General features: G+C 46.4%; 1 protein-coding gene across 7 annotated transcripts in view; it reads left to right on the top strand.

Moving 5' to 3' along the window:
• The window catches only part of NME9 (NME/NM23 family member 9), a 34,755-nt gene extending 14,022 nt beyond the window's left edge, over nt 1-20,733 (top strand). For 3 of the 7 annotated variants that reach the window (XM_041734600.1, XM_041734598.1, XM_041734599.1), the window contains 11 exons: nt 3,966-4,023; nt 8,107-8,210; nt 9,356-9,427; nt 11,302-11,418; nt 12,951-13,026; nt 15,384-15,466; nt 15,759-15,851; nt 16,796-16,950; nt 18,205-18,341; nt 20,169-20,246; nt 20,459-20,733. In XM_041734600.1, coding sequence (XP_041590534.1) covers nt 3,966-4,023; nt 8,107-8,210; nt 9,356-9,427; nt 11,302-11,418; nt 12,951-13,026; nt 15,384-15,466; nt 15,759-15,851; nt 16,796-16,950; nt 18,205-18,341; nt 20,169-20,246; nt 20,459-20,490 — 1,005 coding nt within the window. In that variant the 3' untranslated portion in view covers nt 20,491-20,733. The remainder of the gene's footprint in view (nt 1-3,965; nt 4,024-8,106; nt 8,211-9,355; nt 9,428-11,301; nt 11,419-12,950; nt 13,027-15,383; nt 15,467-15,758; nt 15,852-16,795; nt 16,951-18,204; nt 18,342-20,168; nt 20,247-20,458) is intronic. The other 4 variants (XM_041734604.1, XM_041734601.1, XM_041734603.1 and 1 more) reach the window with 3 other exon arrangements.
• The last annotated feature ends 203 nt before the right edge of the window (nt 20,734-20,936 follow it).

Genomic DNA, 20,936 nt, shown 5'->3' with positions numbered 1-20,936 from the left:
CCTGGGCCTACCATTTACTGCTTTGTGAATGATTTCCTCAGCCTCTCTAAGACTCCATATCCTTTCTGTAAACAGGAAGGATGATACATAGCCTGCAGAGTTGTTGTGACAAGACCCCTTTAGGCATTTCAGGGCTGGACTGATTGCTCTCTGTGGTGGCTCTAAGATTTCTGTCCCATACAATTATCTTTTCATCTGTCTATGCCCTGTATCCCCTTTGGGGATAATATTTTTTGATGATTTAAAAAAAAAAAATGTTATTCCCCAGAGCTCTGAATTCAATGTGATACTCCAAGTAAGTATTCCCACTTCTTGAGGAGGAGAGTGAGTGGGTGCGCTTGGAGACATCTGTGTAAGCATTGCCTTACACAAGTGTACTGGGTCAGCTCCTTGAAAGAAGTCCTCTAGGGTTTTCCAGCCCAGGAACCCTGTCCTGTCTTTGAGTAAGACTATTTAGGGCTCCATTCTATGACCGAGATAGAAATCACAGGATGGGGATCCCTGGGTGGTGCAGTGGTTTAGCGCCTGCCTTTGGCCCGGGGCACGATCCTGGAGACCTGGGATCGAATCCCACGTCGGGCTCCTGGTGCATGGAGCCTGCTTCTCCCTCTGCCTGTGTCTCTCTCTGCCTCTCTCTCTCTCTCTCTCTCTCTCTCTCTCTCTGTGACTATCATAAATAAATAAAAATTAAAAAAAAAAAAAAAAGAAATCACAGGATGTCAAGAGACAGTCTGGCCAGAATGTGCCACACGTTCCCCACTCATTCCCTACCAAATGTAGGGCTTAGTGACATCAAGACACTTCCCATACTCTTCTGCTCCTGCCCCGTTCTTCAAATGTTCAGATTCCTGGTCCTGCTGCTGGTGTGGCTTCTTCCATGACAGCGGGGTACCACAGAGTTGCTGCAGCTGAGCCACTGGAAGCGACTCATGAGAGAGGGTCGGGGCGGGGACTCTTCTGAAGCCTCCGTCACCTTCTTCAGGACTATGGTTGTGAGCCCAAACTGACTTTAGTCCAAATTTCTTAGAGCACTCAAAGCACCCAGAAGACTTTTCTTTTTTTTTTCCATAGGGAAAAAAAATGTATGAAGATATTATTTCTTTAGAAAGATGAATCTTTAGTAGAAGATTTGCAGATGTTATATGTTTCCAGCCCCTTTAAAGGAATAAAGAGGGGAGCCCGGGTGCTCAGCAGTTTAGCGCTGCCTTTAGCCCAGGGCCTGATTCTGTAGACTTGGGATCGAATCCCATGTCAGGCTCCCTGAGTGGAGTCTGCTTCTCCCTCTGCCTGTGTCTCTGCCTCTCTCTCTCTGTGTGTATGTGTGTGTGTGTCTCTCATGAATAAATAAATAAAATCTTAAAAAAATAAAGGAATAAAGACCTTAGGATATCCATATTAAGAGTGAGTGATAATTGCCATGGTCTTTTGATTTTTATAGATTTTTTTAAAAAAAGATTTTATTTATTTATTCATGAGAGACACAGAAAGAGAAAGGCAGAGACACAGGCAGAGGGAGAAGCAGGCTCCATACAGGGAGCTCAATGTGGGACTCGATTCTAGGACCCCAGGATCACACCCTGAGCCAAAGGCAGATGCTCAACCACTGAGCCACCCAGGAGCCCCTGATTTTTTATAGTTTTAAACTAGCTTCACCAAAACTTACTAATTACAAACGGAAAGAGAATAATTTCATGATGCAGACCACCTTAATCAAGTGATCAAAGTGAACATCAACAATAAAGAGCAGATCAAAATTGCATGTCACCTGATAGGCTGCAATGAGAGAACACTCTTCTGCTTCTCTGATATTCCAGCCAACCCAGTTCCAACCAACTCAATGATACACAGCCTGAATCTAATCAGGAAACATCAAACATACCCAAACTGAGGGACATTCCACAAAATAACCCTCCCATAGTCTTCAAAAGTGACCCCGAGGTCATGAAAATCAAGGAAAGACTGAAGAACTATTCTAGACTGAAAGAGACTAATCCAGTACTGATTCTGGCAAGATCCTTTGTTATCCAGGACATTATTGGGATGATGGTAAAAGCTGAACAGGATCTGAAGGTAGTCTAGTAATAATACATTAGTGTTTTTCCTGACTTTGATGGTTGCATTATGGTTATGTAGGATAATATATTCAGAGATAATGGAATATCAGGTTGGTAATTTAAATTCAAACAATTTCAAAATAATTCAGGTTATTTAATAATTTAAATGATTTCAAATAATTCAAGAAGTTCTTTATACTGTACTTGCAAATATTCTATAAGTTTGAAATTGTTTCAAAATAAAAACACTATGCAAAAATGTACACTATTAGTAATGTACTATGTATAACATGTATTTCTCCTTAAATTTCATTTATGATGGAAACCAGAATACTTCAGAGGTAAGAGAAAAATGTGAAGAAATAGCAATAAATTCACCTATTATTTCTGGTGTAGATGTTTGGATATAATAAGTAACAAAAGATGTGGAAAACTTATACACCAAAAAGCATAAAACATGCTTTAAAAATTAAATAAAATTGAATAAGTGATGAGAAACATGGTGTTCTTGGACTGGAAGACTCAATGTTGTGAAGATTCCATTTTTTTCCAAGTTGATTTTTCCATTGATCCATAGATTCAATGCAATCCCATTAAAATCTCTGCAGGAGTTTTTGTAGAAATTGGCAAGCTGGTTTTAAACTATATATGGAGATTTAAAGGATCACGAATAGCCAAACAATTCTGAAAAAGAAGAACAAATATGGAAGCCCATCCTGCCTGACTCCAAGACTTAATATAAAATTACAGTAACCAAAAGAATGTGGTGTCAGCGAAAGAATAGTAGATAGGTCAATGAAACAGAATAGGGTCCAAAATAAACCCATGCTTATTTACTCAACTGGTTTTCAACAAAGGTGCCCAAACAATTTAATGAGGAAAAAAATCTTTTCAAGAAATTTTGCAGAAACATCTGTACCTCTAACATGGAAATAATATAACATAGTAATAATACTAACTCCTTCACAATATAGACAAAAATTAATTTCAGATGGCTCACCTACTTAAAAGTGAAAGCTTAAGTTATAAACAAAGACTCTGGAAGAAAATAGGAGAGCATCTTTGTGATATATATAAACTCTACAATCTAATAATAAAAAGGCCAACAATCCAGTAAAGAAAATGGACAGATCAACGGGCACTTCTCAAAGAAGTTATATATGCTGCGCTATTCCATTTATAGACAGTTTAAGAATAGACACATTTATTGTGTGACAATAGGTGGGTCAGTGTTCACCTGGGGTGAGGAGCAGGTGTGACTAGGAGAAGACAGAGGAACTTTCAGGGATGATGGGAAAGTTCCGTGTTGTGATAGAGCTGTGATGACCTGGGTATATGCATTTGCCAGAACTTGGCGAACTGTAATGCTTTAGTTTTGTGTTTTTCACTATACATAAATTATATCTCCAGAATATGTAAAAAGACCAAAAGAAAAAAAATGAATGAATGCCTCTCTGTATATGAATCAAGATAAATGTCAAAACTCGATTTGAGTGAGAACAAAAATTGCAAAAAGATCTCTATAGTATGATATCATTTATGTACATTTTATGGATACAAAACAACTTTATATATTGTTTTTTTGGACAAGCAACAAGATAAAATTATTTTTAAAAAATGACTGAGATTTTCTTAGGTTAGTGGTTATTCCTGGGGATGGAGGCAGAAGAGACAGGAAGAGAAAGGCAGACTGGGGAGAGAAGACAGCTTGAGCTGTATTTGTACCTATTTCAGAGAGGGAGGAAAGGAGGGAGAGAGGGAGGAGGGGGAAGAGAGGGAGAGAGGGAGCAAGGGAGAGAGGGAGGGAGGGGGGAGGGAAGGAGGGAACAGGGGTAGCAAGAGGTAGGTAGGTATCTGGAGCAAATGCATTACATCATTTCCCCATCCTTGCCCTTTGTTCTTTGATGTTAGGTTAACATCAGCACCCAGGAGCTTTGGGAGGAAATGCTCAGTTCCAAAGGACTAACTGGTAATTTAAGATAATTTTTTAGATCCATCCTTTTCAAAATTGCTAAATGGCATCTTGAACCATGAAGAGAAAAGCTGCAATGAGCACCATTTTCCTATTATCTTGAATTTCATTAAATGAAGAACCAGGTAATTTCTTTGTGTGTGTGTATATATATCTGACGTGCACATCTGTAGTAAGTTCAGTTCAGGAAAGCAGTACTGGTAGGTAACAGGGTTCCCTTGTTACGGAGCCGACTGTCGGACCCAAGGGTTGTTTTAGTGGGAAGGAGTGAAAACCTCTGACTACCTGAGGCATAAAGGGGAATATGTTGGAAGGGATATGGGGATCTTGTGGAACTCCGAGGCTGGAAGGAGAGCCAGGCGTCCCAAGGGGCTGGAACCGGAGACTGCGTGGTCATTCGGATACCGCAGAGCCCCTGTCCCTTGTGGGCCTCCTCTTCTCTTGTATGTTATCTGTTACCTATTGCAACAATTTACCCCAAATCGTAGTAGTTTAAAAAAACCAAACATTTATCATCCCACTGTTTCTGTGGGTCTGGAATCCAGGTGTTGCTTAGCCTCTGGTTTGGGGTGTCTCTGGTTTGGGGTCTCTCACCAGGCTGCAGTTAAGGAGTAAGACAGGGAACGTCAAAGCTCAACTGAAGTCCAGTTTGCTTCTAAGCTTGGTCATGTGGCTCTGACAGATCTTAGAAGGTCATTTCCAGCTTCATTCATGTGGCCGTTGGCAGGACCCAGGGCCCTGCTGGCTACTGGCCAGAGACATCAAGTCCTTGCTCTCAGCATCTCCGTAAGGCTGCTTACAACAGTAACTTTCTTCCCCCAGAGGAAGCGGCAGAGGGGGAGGGACAGACATGCAAGTCAAAGTCTTGATGTAACTGAGTCTCAAAAGTGACATCCGATCCCTTTGGCCTACTCGATTTGTTAGAAGCCAGTCACTAGGTCCAGGCTTCATTCAAGGGCCAGGGGTCACACAAAGGCACACAGCCCGGGAGGCAGGAGTCCCCGGCATCTTAGAGGCTTCCTACCACACCTGCCCCCACTGTTCTCTTTCTCCTTCACTCACTGTGCATTGTCTCTGGGCTCCCCTTCTCCCTCTGCATCTGCTCAGTTCTTCTCCCTATAAACACACCTGCCGAGCCAGCTTGTATCTGCTCCTCTCTCCCCAGCACCACCCGCACCCAGTGACTGCAGCTTTCAAGGCCCCTACCCCTTTCCTCTCTCATGACTCAGTTTGTCTTTCTAGCCCTGTCACCCACTGTTCCCTGAGATATGTCCTGAGCTCCAGTCTGTTTCCTGAACATGCCACAGGTTTCCACATTTGCTCACTTTTATCCATGTTGTCCCTGTTCCCTGAAATATCATGACTCCATCATAAGCTGGAGATATCTCCTTCATTCCCAGGCCCAGCTCCAGAGCAGCAGTCTCCTTGCTTGACATCTTCCCAGAATCTCTGCATGGTCACTTCCCCTGGGAGTCACCTGGCCATTTGGGGGGGGGGGGTCTTTATTCCCTCACACCTCTCCCCTAACCCACACCAGCTTGGTGTGGCCCCGGTCTGGAGGAGCGCTCATGGTTTTCCCTCTAAACACAGGGGTATTGTCTTTTTCGTCTCTATCTCTAGCAGACTTGCCCAGGCCTGGGGCAGAGTGGGTGCTAAATAAATGCTGGTTGTATTGATCCAGCAGTGTGGGTGTGAGTCTTGCCACATTCTACTACTTGAGGGATTACACAGCTTTTTTGATGGTGCCAGGTCTCAACTATTTTGTCTGCATGTCTTGTCCATGCAACTAGAACATGTCTCTAGGGCGAAACAACTATTACTTCTATTTCTTTAACAGTAGTAAGAAAACTACCACCTCATCAATTTTTTTGAGAATTTGCCATGTCCCAGGCACCCTATGAGATCACAGCTGACATCTGCTGGGTATGGACACTGTCCGCCCTGCTCTAAGCAGTGCCAGGGAATTGTGTTGGCTGGAGGCAGCAGGGGCTCATCCTCCCTTTATTGAACCGTCTCCGGGAAGACAGGCTCTTCATTCTTTCTAGAACCAGTGGAAATTTGCTTCCAAAGTCAACCACCATCTTGGAAGTCTTGCCTTCTGCTGGCTCATTTTCATCTGCCTTCAAACGTGCAAGTCTATCCAGATTCACACATGCACTTGTGTGTATTTACTCTATTACACTTATACATGCAAAGGCATGTGGACACACCCCTTTTCATTTTCTCTGCCATTTCTTTCCTTCCAGATGTCTTCTCTGTCTTGCTTCACATCTTTCAAATGCTTGATACACTTCCTCTCCAGCCCTGTTCTCTCCCCCATAACCTTGTGAAGTATGCCTTTGCCGCCCCCCCCCCCCACCACTGCTCAGAGAGCCAGGGGCAACAAGGGGAGATGGGAAGCTGAACTATGGGTGCAAATCCTGCGGAGAGACTGGTAGCTAATTAGGCCCTGTTTTTTTCCCCAGTGGGACGTGAACCCGCTTTCCTTGGTGGGCCCAAACATAGGACCTCTAAGTCTTCAAAGACTTTTTCCTGGCTTGACCCAAATGCCATCCTCCCCCATTACTATGATGTACTGAAATCCCCAGCCTCCTCTAGTGTTGTTGTCCTCAGAGAAACTCAGAGCTTTATCCTCCATGTGGCTGCACAGGAGGCTCAAATCTGTCTCCTGTCCCTGCTGGTGTCTGGTTGCCTCTGAGACCACTGGCCTTAGATTCTCTTGTTCGAACTGGAAACCCAGCATGTCTAGAATCTAGTTGACTCTTCTTCCCTCAGATGATCTCTCCTTATCACCACCAGTTCTTTTCCTCTGCCAGGCTCCAAGGTGGAGTCCTTTCCGCACCCACGTGACTTTCACTGCCTGTCTTTCCCTTCCTTTTCAAAATCTTGTGGTTTCCTCCCTTCCTTCCTTCCCACCCCCACTGCCCCCCTGTGCCTTGCTTCCTCATCCCTCCCATACCCAACTTGGTTCCTACTTTCTCTCCAAAAACTATGCTGCTTGGCTGAGACTAACCAGCGCTCCTGAATTCATGCATCTTCTTTCCTGGAATAGTTGAAAGAGCATGCACTCAGACAAACCTGGATTCAAAACTTGAGAATTTAATTTTTTTTTTTTTTGTATCTTGGGTTAGTTACTTCACCTCTTTGAACTTCACACAATCTCATGCTAGCTGTGTTGGGCTGGGCACATCCTGTATGTATCTGGTACATGAGTGTTGGCTTAGCTTGCTTAGCTTCCTCCCAGGCCCTGTGGCCTCGTGCAATCAGACGAGAGGGTTCCCTTAGACTCAGTCCTGGCACACTCCATAGATGAGGACCCACAAAGAAAAAAGCAGCCAAGTTTCCACCAAGGTCTGTATCAGGTACACTTGTCAGAACAATGTTGATTTTATAGAGTAAATAAAAGTCTCCTTTACCCAAGGCAAGTGGCTTTTAATCCATCAGGGGAAAATGTCAAAACTGTGTTTATTATCAAAGCAGCTGAGAGTTGATTTTAGGCTGACAGGCCACCTACGGTGACCTCTTTCTTTTAGAACAGATAGTTCTAGTACAATTCAAATATGTATTGAGGGCCATCTGTACCAGCCTGGCCATGAATGTAGCCTAAAAATTTACTTCAGGTAAAGCATCTGTGTTAAGAAAATTCTTTTGCTGGGATGCCTGGGTGGCTCAACAGTTGAGCGTCTGCCTTGGGCTCAGGGTGTAATCCCAGGGTCCTGGGATTGAGTCCTGCATCGAGCTCCCTGCAGGGAGCCTGCTTCTCCCTCTGCCTATGTCTCTGCCTATCTCTGTGTGTCTCTCATGAATAAATAAATACAATCTTAAAAAAAAAAAAAAGAAAACTTTTCTATCACACTTACTTCATTATGTTCAGAATTCTGACCACTGAGTTTGTAAGAATGAGGGCAGCTGTGTCTCCCTGCTGGCTCCTACTCCAACGGGATGATAAATCCCTTGACCCATAAATAACGCTGCAAGCAGCTGTCCACCGGAGAGGTGTTCGAGTTGGCAGGTGTGAATTTTGCCTGATGTGGTGAGTGTCCGTGCCTGCTGAGTGTCCTGCTTCTTGCTTTCACATAGTGGTCGACGTCTATCAAGGCTGGTGCGGCCCCTGCAAACCCATGGTGAGCCTCTTCCAGAAGATGAGGATCGAGGTTGGCCTGGACCTTCTGCATTTTGCATTGGTAAGACCCTCTTTCTCCGCAGAGTGTCACACAACGTTGCAAAAAGAATTGAACACTTAAAAAAAAGCAGGAACAGGAAGCATGGGCCGCGTTTTCCAGGTCATTGAAGAGGCATTGGTTGTGAAATTTTGGGCCATCAGACATGATGCTTTATAGTCTCTCTGGAGATAAAGATTCCTACCCCCACGCCCAGCCCGACAGTCCCTCTGAGCTCAGGCATCTTTTGTCCCCGTGCACAGGGAAGGGGTGCATGTCACTCAACACGTGTGTTCCTTGTGGCTCATGAACGCCGAGGCTTTGAAGTCTTACTCTCAGAGCACAGCGCTTCAAGATTTTTATTCTCTGCTCTGTCGTGGGGAACTTGTAGCAAATATTTACTTGGATGGGTGCATGGAAATGAGAACAAATCCCAGAGAAGCCTGCGAGGGACACTCAGTGGGCTGCTCGGATTAGAGGGTCACAGGTGGAACACAGGAGGAAATACACCTGCAGTGACCTCTCAAGGACTTGGCACTTTCTTCACCGGGAATCAGCTCTGACACTTCTGGAGAGAGTGTGTGGTGCAAATGCCTGCCCCCTCCAGGGTTTACCAGATACGGAAGGCGAAGTCCGAGGACCTGCCACTTCTGTGGTTGTGGCAGCAGGAGGGTGTCAGACAGTGGAGGCCCCTGGCTCCGGAGCAGTGGCTGGCTGGGGAGAAGCCCTCGTATCCTCCTTGTCTGATCCTTCAAAAAAGCACACTGTCAACAGTTTTCACCAATATGTTGACAGGAGGGGTATTCTGCTGAAAAGACATTAGACGAAAAAGCATGAGAGCCAGCCAGGGCATCATCTGGGAAGGACAGTCACAGTGTGGATGTGAGTGCGGGGAGGGGTGTGTGTCAATGAGTGTGCATGGGGCGGTGTGTGTAGTGCGTATATAAGAGGGATATGTGTGTGTGGGGTATGTGTGAGTATATACACATGGGGTGTGTGTAGAGAGGGTATGTGGGAGGTATGTATGCGTGTGCCATGAGTATATGTGGGGGGACGTGTGTGTGTAGAGGGTGTGTGTCTCTGTGTGTGTTGTCCCATGTGGTTCTCCCAGCGCCATGCCCCTGCGTCCCCAGCACCCCAGGGCTCTCCTAACAGCTTGTTTTCTTTAGGCAGAAGCAGATCATCTTGATGTCCTTGAAAAATACCGAGGGAAGTGTGAGCCGACCTTTCTGTTTTATGCAGTAAGTACATTTTCAGGACCAGAACGATTGCAGATCATCAGGGTTCTGACAGAGGCATCTCCCTGAGAGTCACCCCGGGGGGACTGGCTCTTGACTGCTCCAAACACGTGATTGTTTCCTCCTCGACCGCATTTGTTGTTTCGGATGAGGCTAGGCATACTTAAGTCCTGGTCGTGTGGGTCCCTGCCTAGGATGGTGGCACTGCTCGTTGGTGGGAGGGCGGGGGTGACATGGCTCCTGATGGCCACTCCGGGCTCGGCGGCCTTCCTGACTGGCTGTACATGGGAAAGAACGGGAGTCACTCAAATGCATATGCTCCTTCTGGCTCATGGACACTCCTGACTGACGTTTCACAATCTGAGCACAAGGTTTTGGGATTTCTATCCCCTGCTCCGTAGAGGGAAGCTCTCAGCACACATACTCTAATGGGGTAGACGAGCTCTGCGTTCACTTTCATTTAATCATAAGATGCGAAGACAGGTTTACAGAATTCAGAAATGAAAGGGACTATTGAGGAAGCCAAGTAGCTCAGTGTTTTGAAAGATCACTTAGATGTCTTTGGGTGTGACATCCATGCTCTGGCCCCATGCCCCTCCGGGCCCACCGCCTCACACCTGGCTTCCTAGCTTAGGTCACCTGCTAGGCTCTGAAGACAACTGATGGATATGCTACCCCTGACTGCAGCCCCCTCCTCACACGGTCAGGGGCAAACAAGGCCTACCCGCCCACGTCTCCTGACAGCCAGGTCCGGGTTGTGCAGTTTGGAAACCTTCGGGCTCCTGCCCTTGGCACTGCAAGTCTTACAAATTGGAAGCTGATGGTACACATTATTTGAGTGCTGATTCTTGACGGACGACCGAAGTTAGATGCTGAAGTGTGGGTGAGGACGGAGTCAAAGTGACAGTGGAGCAGAAGTGCAGAAATGCCATCGCTGTCACATGGGTTCACCAGCTTGAGCCTTTAGTGATTGAGGCGTGAATCACAGGGGCCGAGGCAGCAGGCTCCCTCACCACCTCTCACCCTCTGCTGGGTGGGTGGAAATGCGAGATGGCCCACTCTCCATGAACTACTTCTTCTTCTTCTTCTTCTTCTTCTTCTTCTTCTTCTTCTTCTTCTTCTTCTTCTTCTTCTTCTTCTTCTTTTTTAAAGATTTTATTTATTTATTTGAGAGTGAGGGAGTGAGTGAGTGAGAGAGCATGAGCTGAGTAAGGGGCAGAGGGAGAGGCAGGCTCCTTGCTGACCTGAGCTGAAGGCAGACGCTTAACCAACTGAGCCACCCAGGCGCCCCTCCATGAGCTTCTGTGAGTCATAGGCAGAGACTGCGGAAAAGGTTAAAGCAGGAGACTCAGTCACCCCCACACACACCACCTCCACTGTGAAGTCTCCTCTGACCACCCCGCTGGAGCTGGGAAGCCATTCTTGCCTCAAATGCCAAGCATCCTTGTAAAGTGATGATCTTATTCTATTGTAATTGTGTCTTTGATACAGCCACAGAAGTCTCTCCCCACTTGACTTCCCATTCACGGAAGCAGACAACCATGGCTTTTCACATTGACTGTTGATACTCTTTGCTGAGGTCTTGGTGCTCGGCAGAGTAAGCGTCCCATAGATATTTGTTGCATGGATGAGCCACATATAGGCCACGCTTGGTCACTCAACCTCACGTGCCCGGCTCCTCCCTTAACTAACTCCCTGTTTCCCTGAAGGAAGTTCTGGAAGGCCAGGCATGGGGTAGAAGGCAGAGAAGTGGATGAGCCCTCGCCCTTGGGCACACTCCTAAGCAGAGCTCTCGGACACTCACTGTCTCCTGAAAGATGGAGATCTGTGGAGATGAGTTCAAGTGGCTTGAGTAGGGCATGTGTTCCGTGCTCTAGGGTGGAGAGCTGGTGGCAGTGGTTAGAGGAGCCAATGCCCCGCTGCTGCAGAAAACCATCCGAGAGCAGCTAGAGGCTGAAAAGAAGGTGCTGGCTGAAGGCTGCGAACGGAAAGTGGTAAGAAGCACTTCCACAAGAGGCGAACTCAGTGTCTCCCTACCCCACTAATTTTTCCCGGAGTGCTCAGTGATAAGTGTCATTAAATGCCCACTTGGGGGTCCCTGAGGGCTCAGGGGGAGGCAGTGCCTACCAGGACATACGTTCATTTTAAAGCCTTCTTTGAAGAAGTCACCCCCTTCCTCCAGAGCACTTGAACTTCTTTTACCCAGGGATGCCTGAGAGTGGCTCGGTGGTTGAGTGGCTGCCTTCGGCTCAGGGTGTGATTCCGGGGTCCTGGGATCAAGTCCCACATCAGACTCCCTGCAGGGAGTCTGCTTCTCCCTCTGCCTGTGTCTCTGCCTCTCTCTCTGTGTCTCTCATGAATAAGTAAATAAATATATATATAAAAAAACTTCTTTTATCCATTTCCCGTTCATCCCCCACTTCTTTTTTCTTAAGATTTTATTTATTTATTAGAGAAAGAGTGACAGAGCACAAGCAGGGGGAAGGGCGAGGGAGAGGGAGGGGAGAAGCAGGCTCCCTGCTGAACAGGGAACCTGATGTGGGGCTCGATCCCCAGACCCTGGGATCATGACCTGAGCTGAAGGCAGATGCTTAAGGCACTGAGCCGCCCAGGCACCCTGCCCCCACTTCAATTCTTAACAGGGGTTTCTGGAATCCTGATAATATGAGTTCAAAAATGAAAATAAAGTTATGGAGTCAAGTAATTGGTAGGAGAAGTCAGCCTCAGGGTGACCTCTCTCCTGGTGACCTGCCCTCACCTCCCATTCCTGAAAGTTTTGTGATCCCTGAGGGTTCATTTAATTTAGAAATTAAGCTCTGTACAAGAAATAAGATCAACATAGCTTGTGATTTTGATAAATTACTTCCATGACAACACAGACTACAAGTTTTTCACAAAAACTTGGCTACCATTGAAACGGACACCACCTCAGATAAAGAGAGAGGCATTTCCTGGTGCTTTGAGCTTCCGTCCAGTGAGCCTTAACGTTGTTCAGTGTTCGTTGTTTAAGTTTTCATATTCAATTCCAAATAGCAAAGCCCTGTGTTTATAGAATGAATTAGAATCAATCCTATTTTTTTCCCAAAGATCACATATGCTTGTGCCCCCTGCAGGGGGAGATGCTGTCTGTCTTCACCACTTCCCTGTATGGGAGCTCGGGGGTGGGGGGGTGGGGGGAGCCAGGTGCTAGTATCTCCTTGTATGTCAGTTCTTCCCTTGTCTTCTAGCCAACTCCCTATTTCACCTTGTCTACTTGATGCTTGTGGAAATCGACAGCACCTAAACCTTAAAGTCAGCATGGATTTCCTGGTCTTCAAACACCCTCACCCCCACCATCATCCAGCTACTAAAAAGGGTCTTGTAAAGTTTCCAAGGCTGATGATCTTGACTGCCTTCTTTTTGGCTCTGCATGTTGGGTCTTTGCTTTTTTTTTTTTTTTTTCTTTCTTGGCTTCTGTCAGTTTTGGAAGGTCTTTGTGGTAATTTAATTAGTTAACTACTTTTTGTTCATGACTAATTTGTACTAGATTAGAGACGAGGCTCTGTCTGATGAAGATGGATGCCTCTCCCATGATGAAGATAATGGTGAAGATGAAGACATGGGTGAGTAGAGAACCACTAAGCAAGACGAAAAGGCAAAGCATATGAGTAAGCAGTGTTTTGGGCAATCTGAACTGTGGGAAGATGAACCCTGAAACATTTCAATTCCAATCACTTGACTTCACACATTTTGTGTCAAGTCTCCCTTCTGCCCTTTCTTGGCATTGTAGATACCTTTCACAGCTTTCTGATCATGCTCAAGTATGACAAATATGACTTTCAAGGCAAGTACCCCACATCGGGAAAAGCCCCACTTAATAAAAAGGAAGGTGGAATTTCAAGTAATGATGCTGGTGCCTCCTTAGTCTTCATTTGAGCTAAAGAGCTCATTTCCTTTTTGCGCCTTGTTTCTGAAGGGTCCAAAAGTCAGCTGTGCTGCTGAACGCCTTCCTACCCCACGGCCCCGCACCAAGTATCAAGTCACCGATTTTATACTTCTGGGCATCTCAGTTCTTCCTGAACCTTTACTAATGGAAGAACACCTTGATCTGACAGTAGGGAAAGCCAGAAGTTCAAAGGGCCATTGCTGGGAAGGTGGCTCATGACAGTAATGGAGACTCCAGGGGAAACCAGCATTCAGTTCAGGATGCCAGTTGGAAAGAGGAGGACGATGTTTATTATTGTGTGAAGCAAAAAAGCTCTTTATTTGTGTGTGGATAACGAGGACTGTTTGAGTTGGATTCTAACAAGGCAAGAGGTACAGTTCAGGAGAGCAAAAAAAATTTTTTTTTCAAGTGTGAAAAAATATCAGTGTTTTGGCTTCTGCAGGAAGCATTTGTTAGCTCCTTTTTTGGATGATCTCCTCTTCCCTCCTTCATTATCTCCTCTCAAATCAAGTCTCTTCACCTAGAAAATAAAACAAAAGCCTGTCCTTGCCCTTAGCCTTCCTCTCCTCCATGCCTGAGCTTCCTGAGCGTCCATAGTCCTTGGGCCAACCCCTCATCTTTGGCTCCTGCCTGACCTGCTTCAGTCTGGCCTCTGTGTCTGCCCCTCCCTGGTGCTCATGGGGGCACCACTGACCATCATGGTGCCAAGCCAACAAACGGTGTCTGGTCATATCCTATAGCCTCTGAGGAGTTGGATGATGTCGATGGTGTCTTCTTTCTCCAAAGCCTCATCTCTTTTCGTTTCTGAGATATCATGACCTTTCTCATTTTCCTTCTACCTCTCTGGCCTCTCTGCAGCCTCCCCTTCATTGGCCTTTACTTGTTTGCTCCCTTTTCAAGCTGGAATTCTCTGGGCCCTGATCTGGCCTCTTCTCTCCTACGCTGCACTTCTAGGGGATCTCATTAATGGGTCAATGTATAAGGAGTCCCTTATACATTGTAAGAGTCCCTTAAAGACTATGTGTTCATGGGACGTTAGAAATAATACAGAAAAATGAATAGATTTATTGCTTAAAATGATTCACATTTTTGCAGTACATGTTTTTGAGATTTCCAGAGTAGGAAGCTGTCCTCAAATGCAGATTTTATCATGTTTCTTTACCACACAACTGATACAAAGGTTGAGAACAGAAAAGAGGCTATGCGGGATACAGAGTCTGTGGAGAATATAGGTAGCTCACCAAGGCCAAGTTCATACAAGCAGGAGTACAGTAGGGAGGGGCTTATGGACTGAACACCAGGCCCCCACAGCTTCTGCAGGCCTGAACAGGGACTATAATCATGTGCCACTTCTCTCATGGCCACAGCTGACTGGACTTATGAACACTGATCAGGACACTGGTCAGGGAGCTATGACTGCTATGTTGGTCCCAAACAATGAGCTGGCCAGTCTGGTCTTCTTTCAGGAGAATTTGTGGAGATAGAGAAGATGGTAGCTCCAGTTTGTTAGAATGTGCTGGTGCTGAAAAGTCAGATAGACTCAGGGCCTGGGGCCATCATAATTCCCCATAGGCCAGAAAAGTCCAAAAGAAGCCTTAGCGAAGGAGCCAGCAGAGTGAGAGAAGACAATGGACAGCAGTGAGAGGCTCAGAATCATGAGAGGTGACCGGAAGGCACAGGAGAGGCCAGGCCCGTGTTGCCTCTGCTCCAGCTCTCCCCCACTCCAAGCCAACTCTTTTATTTGTTGCTGGGGTTCTGCTCCTCAGTAGTCTCTGATCTCCTCCCTGCCCACGCCCACCCCCACCCCTTTTCTCCCAGGTTCAAGTCCCTGGCATGTCTCTGTCCCTTGTAGCCAGGTTGAGGTTGAGGTCTGCAGCCTGACCTGTGCCTCCACTAGAGTCCAAGTGCGCAGCGGGGGGAGCCCCAGGAGCTGTGTGCAGAGGCTACATGGCCCCTGTGGTTGGCCCCCTGAGAGCCTCAGAGATGGGTGCCGTGAGTCCAGCGTCTGACAGCACCACCCTCTGCTTATTGCAGCTTCATCAGGGAAGACCTGCACCTTGGCCATCATTAAGCCAGATGCAGTGGCCCATGGAAAGACGGATGAGATTATTATGAAGGTAAGAGGGATGACGCTTCCCTGACAGACTGCCCCCGTCTCCTCCGGTGGAAAAGCAGGGGCGGGGCATCGAACAACAGTGTGCTAGTGGGAAAAGGAGGCTTCTGAGGAGCTTCAACCAAAATTCCACTGAAGTAAATTAAACATTTTCAATCCATTTGGGACAGATATAATGAGGATGAGGGTCTTGGCTGCTTTTAATGTTACCCTTCCCATTATCTTTTACTGTTCAGCACATTTAAATGTGAATTTGGGCTTGATTTACCCTTTCACAATATATGTATATTTTACAGATCCACGAAGCCGGTTTTGACATTTTAACAAATGAAGAGAGAACCATGACAGAGGCAGAAATGCGACTTTTCTATCAGCACAGAGCTGGAGAGGTCAGCTCATCTGCTTCCACACATCCAACACACTCTCATTTCTTTCTCTTTCTCCAACATTATGTTTATAGGTTGATGTTAATTTGGGAGAAAATAGATTACTAGGAAAAACGAGAATATGAACAGCAATAAGGCCATGAATTTGCTCTCAGAATGGTGATTATAGTCTGTATCAGGTAAAAGTTCTTTGGCTGCAAGGAAGAGATTTTGATTCTAAGTTAAGCAATGACATAAAGGATTTATTGGAAGGCTACCCCATAATTCCTAGAACTGAAGAAGAGAGTTGAAGTAGTTGAGCAAGAAGGTGTTGGGGAGAAGAAGAACCAGGGCAGTTGTAGGAATCTTAGGAGCAGAGTCCCATGGACAGTCGTTTTAGGTACTGCTGTTGGACAACTCAGATTCAACTACTTTCCACTTGCTTCTGACTCTCCTCCTTGGGATGGAGGCCTAGTTGACCTAGCTTGGTCGTAGCCCCACCTCTCAGGTGAGGTGTGTGTGTTTGGTGGAGGTGGAGGGGGTGGAGAGGCATCTGGTTGTCAGCCAGACTAGGCCAAATGAAATGGGAAGGGTTTCTCCCCAAAGGAAAACCAGAGTATTGCTACTTGAAGCAGCAGGAAAGGTTGTGAGGCATTGCAAAAAATAAGTCTTAGCTAATTCCACCCCATGGTTATCCAGCATCCATATGATTTGCATACACGTCCCTATTTAACTTGTTATAATCTCTCATTCAACCCAAAGTTTCATTTTCCTGCCTTAGCTTTTATCTGGGTTCTCTGGGTGTGGCTGGTCATCACCACCACCCATCCCTGGGCCTTTCATGGGCATGCTGGCTGGTGGCAAGGCTGCTCACTGACCCTCTCCCTTCCTGTGGGTGGGATAGGCCCACTGATTCACTATAGGCCCCAGGACCCCTACCCTGGGTCAGTTACCTCTCCCTGTACTAGGAGGCATTTGAGAAGCTGGTACATCACATGTGCAGCGGACCGAGCCACCTCCTGATCCTCACCAGGTCTGAGGGCACTGAGGACGTGATCACTGCCTGGAGAATGCTCATGGGGCCCTGTGACCCTGATGTGGCAAGGAGGGAGCAGCCTGACAGGTGATGTCACCAGCTGTGGTCTTTTCATTTGTCACAAAACTTGCATCCAAGGAAGCTGAGAGCCCTGCTCTATATTCAGCCCTGAATCCCCCCTTTATGTATATTGGGACAGACCCTGGCCTCTTTGTTATCTATTTGAGGAGACCCTGATATCTTCACCCTCTGATCCAGTCCTACAGCTAGAGGGTTCTGCAGTGTGGTCCCAGAAACTCATGCAATATTCATCCAGGAAATACAGATTGCCGGGCCCCACTAAAGCCTGCCAAGTCAGAGACTCTGGGCAGGGCCTAGAGATCTGCATTGTAGACTCAACCCTTTCCACCCTCTTCCCACTCAGGGTGTCCTGACACCACCTAGAGTCTGAGCACCCAGTTCTACACTCTGCACTAGGCTGCCTTGGTCCTGTATTTAGCCTGGCATCGCCAATGCCAAATCCATTGTGTCTTGCCTTGGAAGCTGAGAGCGCCCCAGCCAATAGAAAAGAAATGAGCTGGGGACTAAGTAACTGCAGTTGTACCTTGCAGTTTAGGGGGCCAGAACATTCATATGTGAGGACTACTAAGACAGCCCAGGGTTCAGATCCTAGGCTACCACATACTGAGGCAAGTCCTTTCTCTGAGCCTCAATTCTCTCATCTGTAAAATGGGGTTATGACATCTATCATGGGAGGCCACAGAATGTTAAGAGCACTTCCTTAGGCCCATGCATGAATCCCTCTGTGCTTCAATTTCTTCATCTGAAGAATAGGTACTACAATGCCTCAGGCATTGACGTGATGATTAAATGAGCATATGTATGTATGTGTGTGTACATATGTGTGAGTATACATGTATGTGAAGCACTTGGAACAGTGCTCGACACAAAGGAAGCCCTATCAGTATTAGTATTATCTTATGGGGTTATTGAAGAATTAAGTATGCACACCTATATCGAGCTCTTGGCAGGGTGCTAGTCCCTGGGAGTGACATCAACAAAATGGCAGCTGCCAAGCTTACACCATGACTCAAACATGTTTAAATGGAGAATCATGTATGTGAAGTACCCGGCAACCTGCCCAGAATACCATCATGATGGAATAGATGTCAGCTACTATCCTTGTTGTTGTTCTTGGCATTTCCGATGGAGAAAGCCGTTTCACAGAAACGCCCGTGCTAGCTGGTTGCTGGTGACCATGTTGCCAGAGGTTGCCAGACAGCAAAACGTTTCTTTTCAAATGAAACAACTGTTTGTTGTGCATTTTGCCAATGTTCCCAGTCTCCGCGCTCAGTTCGGCACAGAAATGCCCTTTAACGCAGTCCACGGAAGCCAGGACAGAGATGACGCCAGCAGAGAACTGGCATTGCTCTTTCCCACTTTTAAGTTTTCAGACGAAGTTCCAGAAGCTTCTCTGGGTAAGTCATCAAGGCAGTTTTGGCCTTTATTAAATCTGCAGGGTTTTTTTTTGGGGGGGGGGCTGATAATAACTATGTGGTAACTAAGTCTTCAATCTAGTAAGGAAGGTCCTATTTGAAAAAGAGGGGCCATTATATAACTTTGGTAGCAATCCCATCTGTTCTGTGCTTTCCCAGAGTAATTATCTTGCTTTTTAATACTTTTTTTTTTTATTTCCTGCATTCTTACTTTGGAGTCATATTTCCATTGCAAAGTTACTTTGCATTTTCTTGTGGAAACCACTGGGAAAATGTAACTAGCTTTCTAGAATCTTGCTTCAAAGTCAGCTAGACGCTAGACGCTAGATGTCACTACCTCACTTCCTCTGTGCTTCCACACACCCCACACCAGGCCCTTAGTAGGGTTGCTGGCCCTGGAGTTTTATACAAAAGGCCCCGGAGCCTGCTGTGACTCTTCTATCCCTCAGCCCCCACATTTTGGGAAAAGTTTGCCAGGTCATCTCTATCTCCAAATCTGGGTGAGAAAGAAATCCAAGGGGTTCAGAGTGCACGTGACTTACCCTACTCCACACGTAGAACTAGGACTGGCCCATGATGTTCCTGCAACTGAATTGGCTATCTGCAGTTTGAGCCTGAGGTGAGGAGGAAGGGGCCAGGGGGTGAGGATCCTGGAAAAAGCAAAGCATGTGAGGGTGGAGTTCCTGGGAGAAAGCTCCACACAGATCTGAAATGGTAATAACATACTTGTGCACAAATGTTTGGGTTTTAACCAACATATTTATGTAAATGTTTCATATGTTCACAGTCTCAAGATCTGAATCCAGCCAAGTAAGAGTAGGTGGTCTGAGGGCAACAGAAGATGGGACGGGAGCTGGACCCTGCTGGCCCTCATTGAATCTTTGTGGCTGCCTCCTGCCAGCTGAGAGACAAGCCGGGTGGGGTGGGGTATAGAGTAGAGAGATCAAGGGAAGTGTAGCTTTATATGGATCACAGAGACCCAGGTTGACACATGCAAATGTAAAGCTGTGGTTCTCTAAAGCCATTCACCTGCTGGGAGGAAATCTCACTCTGGTGACAGTGGCACCATTAGGGCCAGCTTTCCTCTAGGGACCTGCCCTCAGAGACAGCCCATCATGCATTTCATTGTGTCCAGGGTCATGGCACATCTTCATCCTTTTAGGGGAGGATTGGAAAAGTAGTATAACTGAGGGCCAAGTCTGGGAAGGGAGGATAGCGGCCTGGCTGGGAAATACTCATTGGAGCTATTGCAGAGAGTGTTGGGAGATCACTAGCCTGGCTTTTGGGCCCCAGGTGATAATGAGCAAAGGGGACAATTCCTGGGGGGCGGGGGGGTCTGAGCCCAGACACATCCCAGGAATAAATGCCAGCCTCTTGAGAGCATGATTCTGCAGCAGCCTTGCTGGGGTGCTATGTTCCCCTCATTTGTTTGATGTGTCATGCCTCCTCAGTTTTGTCAGGAGCACAGTGTGCTTCCAACTTACCATCACTTTCTCTGCTAAGGGTCACTGGTCAAGGGCACTGCATACAAGACCATTCTGGGTTTGAATCCTGGCTTCGCTATTCACCAGCTAAATAGCCTCGGAAAGTTACTTACCTTTCTGGGCCCCGTATCTGTGAAATGGAGATAATGACAGACCCATTATTAGCTCCATAATAATATCTCCACAATAGTGATCTTCCTCACAAGGGCTGCCGTGAAGATGGAAGCTGACAAAGGATATTAAAGTTCTTAGCCTGGGGCCTGGCACATATTGAGTCCTCAACAAATTACTCTCCTGATTTTTTAAAAAAGGTTTTATTTTTCAGTAATCTCCACACCCAACACAGGGCTCGAACTCACAACCCCAAGATCAAGTCGCATGCTCCATCAATCAAGCCAGCCAGGTGCCCCTCATTCTCCTAATTTTTAATTCCTGGTCCTGAACACACATATAGTAGGACGTTTCTCTGCTGTCCTTTCCACCCTGGCCCCTCACTCCATCGTCTGTGATGTAGTGAGATCCCCTTTTCCTGCTTCTTTGTGGATGGTGAGTGGGACAGAGGACAGGCACAGGGCTATGTTTCAGAATTCCTGCAAAACATCTCTTGTCCCACAGGCCCTGGGGCAAGGAGCGGTGGGCCCCACTGAGGCATGTCACTTCCCTGAGGACATGGATTGAGAGGCTGGGCTGCAATTCTGGAACATGTGACCAGGGACAAGGCCACGAGATGAAATGTCAGTACACTCGAATCCGCTACACGTAGGAAAGCTCCAGAATTGGAACTTAACTCTTTTCAGCATCAATACTTTTTTGGTTTGGCTAATTCTCAAGAACGATAAAAACAAAAAATAGTATATTCTTTCCTGCCTTATTAAACAGTATAAAACATATAGCTTGTTTTTGTTTTTTGCTACCTCTTGGATTTTAAAAAATAAGTGGACATCTGTTATTGTACCCTCATGTGATATGGTGTCATCTCAGAGGATACTGAGCTGCATAGGGCAGTGTTATCTATATAAGAAATTGACATTATGGATTAAACAAGTTTAGAGTTCAAGTTGATAATTATGAACTTGAAAATAGTGCAAATAGA

This window comes from Vulpes lagopus, chromosome 19 (assembly GCF_018345385.1).
Source record: "Vulpes lagopus strain Blue_001 chromosome 19, ASM1834538v1, whole genome shotgun sequence".
Lineage (NCBI taxonomy): Eukaryota > Metazoa > Chordata > Mammalia > Carnivora > Canidae > Vulpes > Vulpes lagopus.
This window is presented reverse-complemented; position numbering and strand designations above follow the sequence as displayed.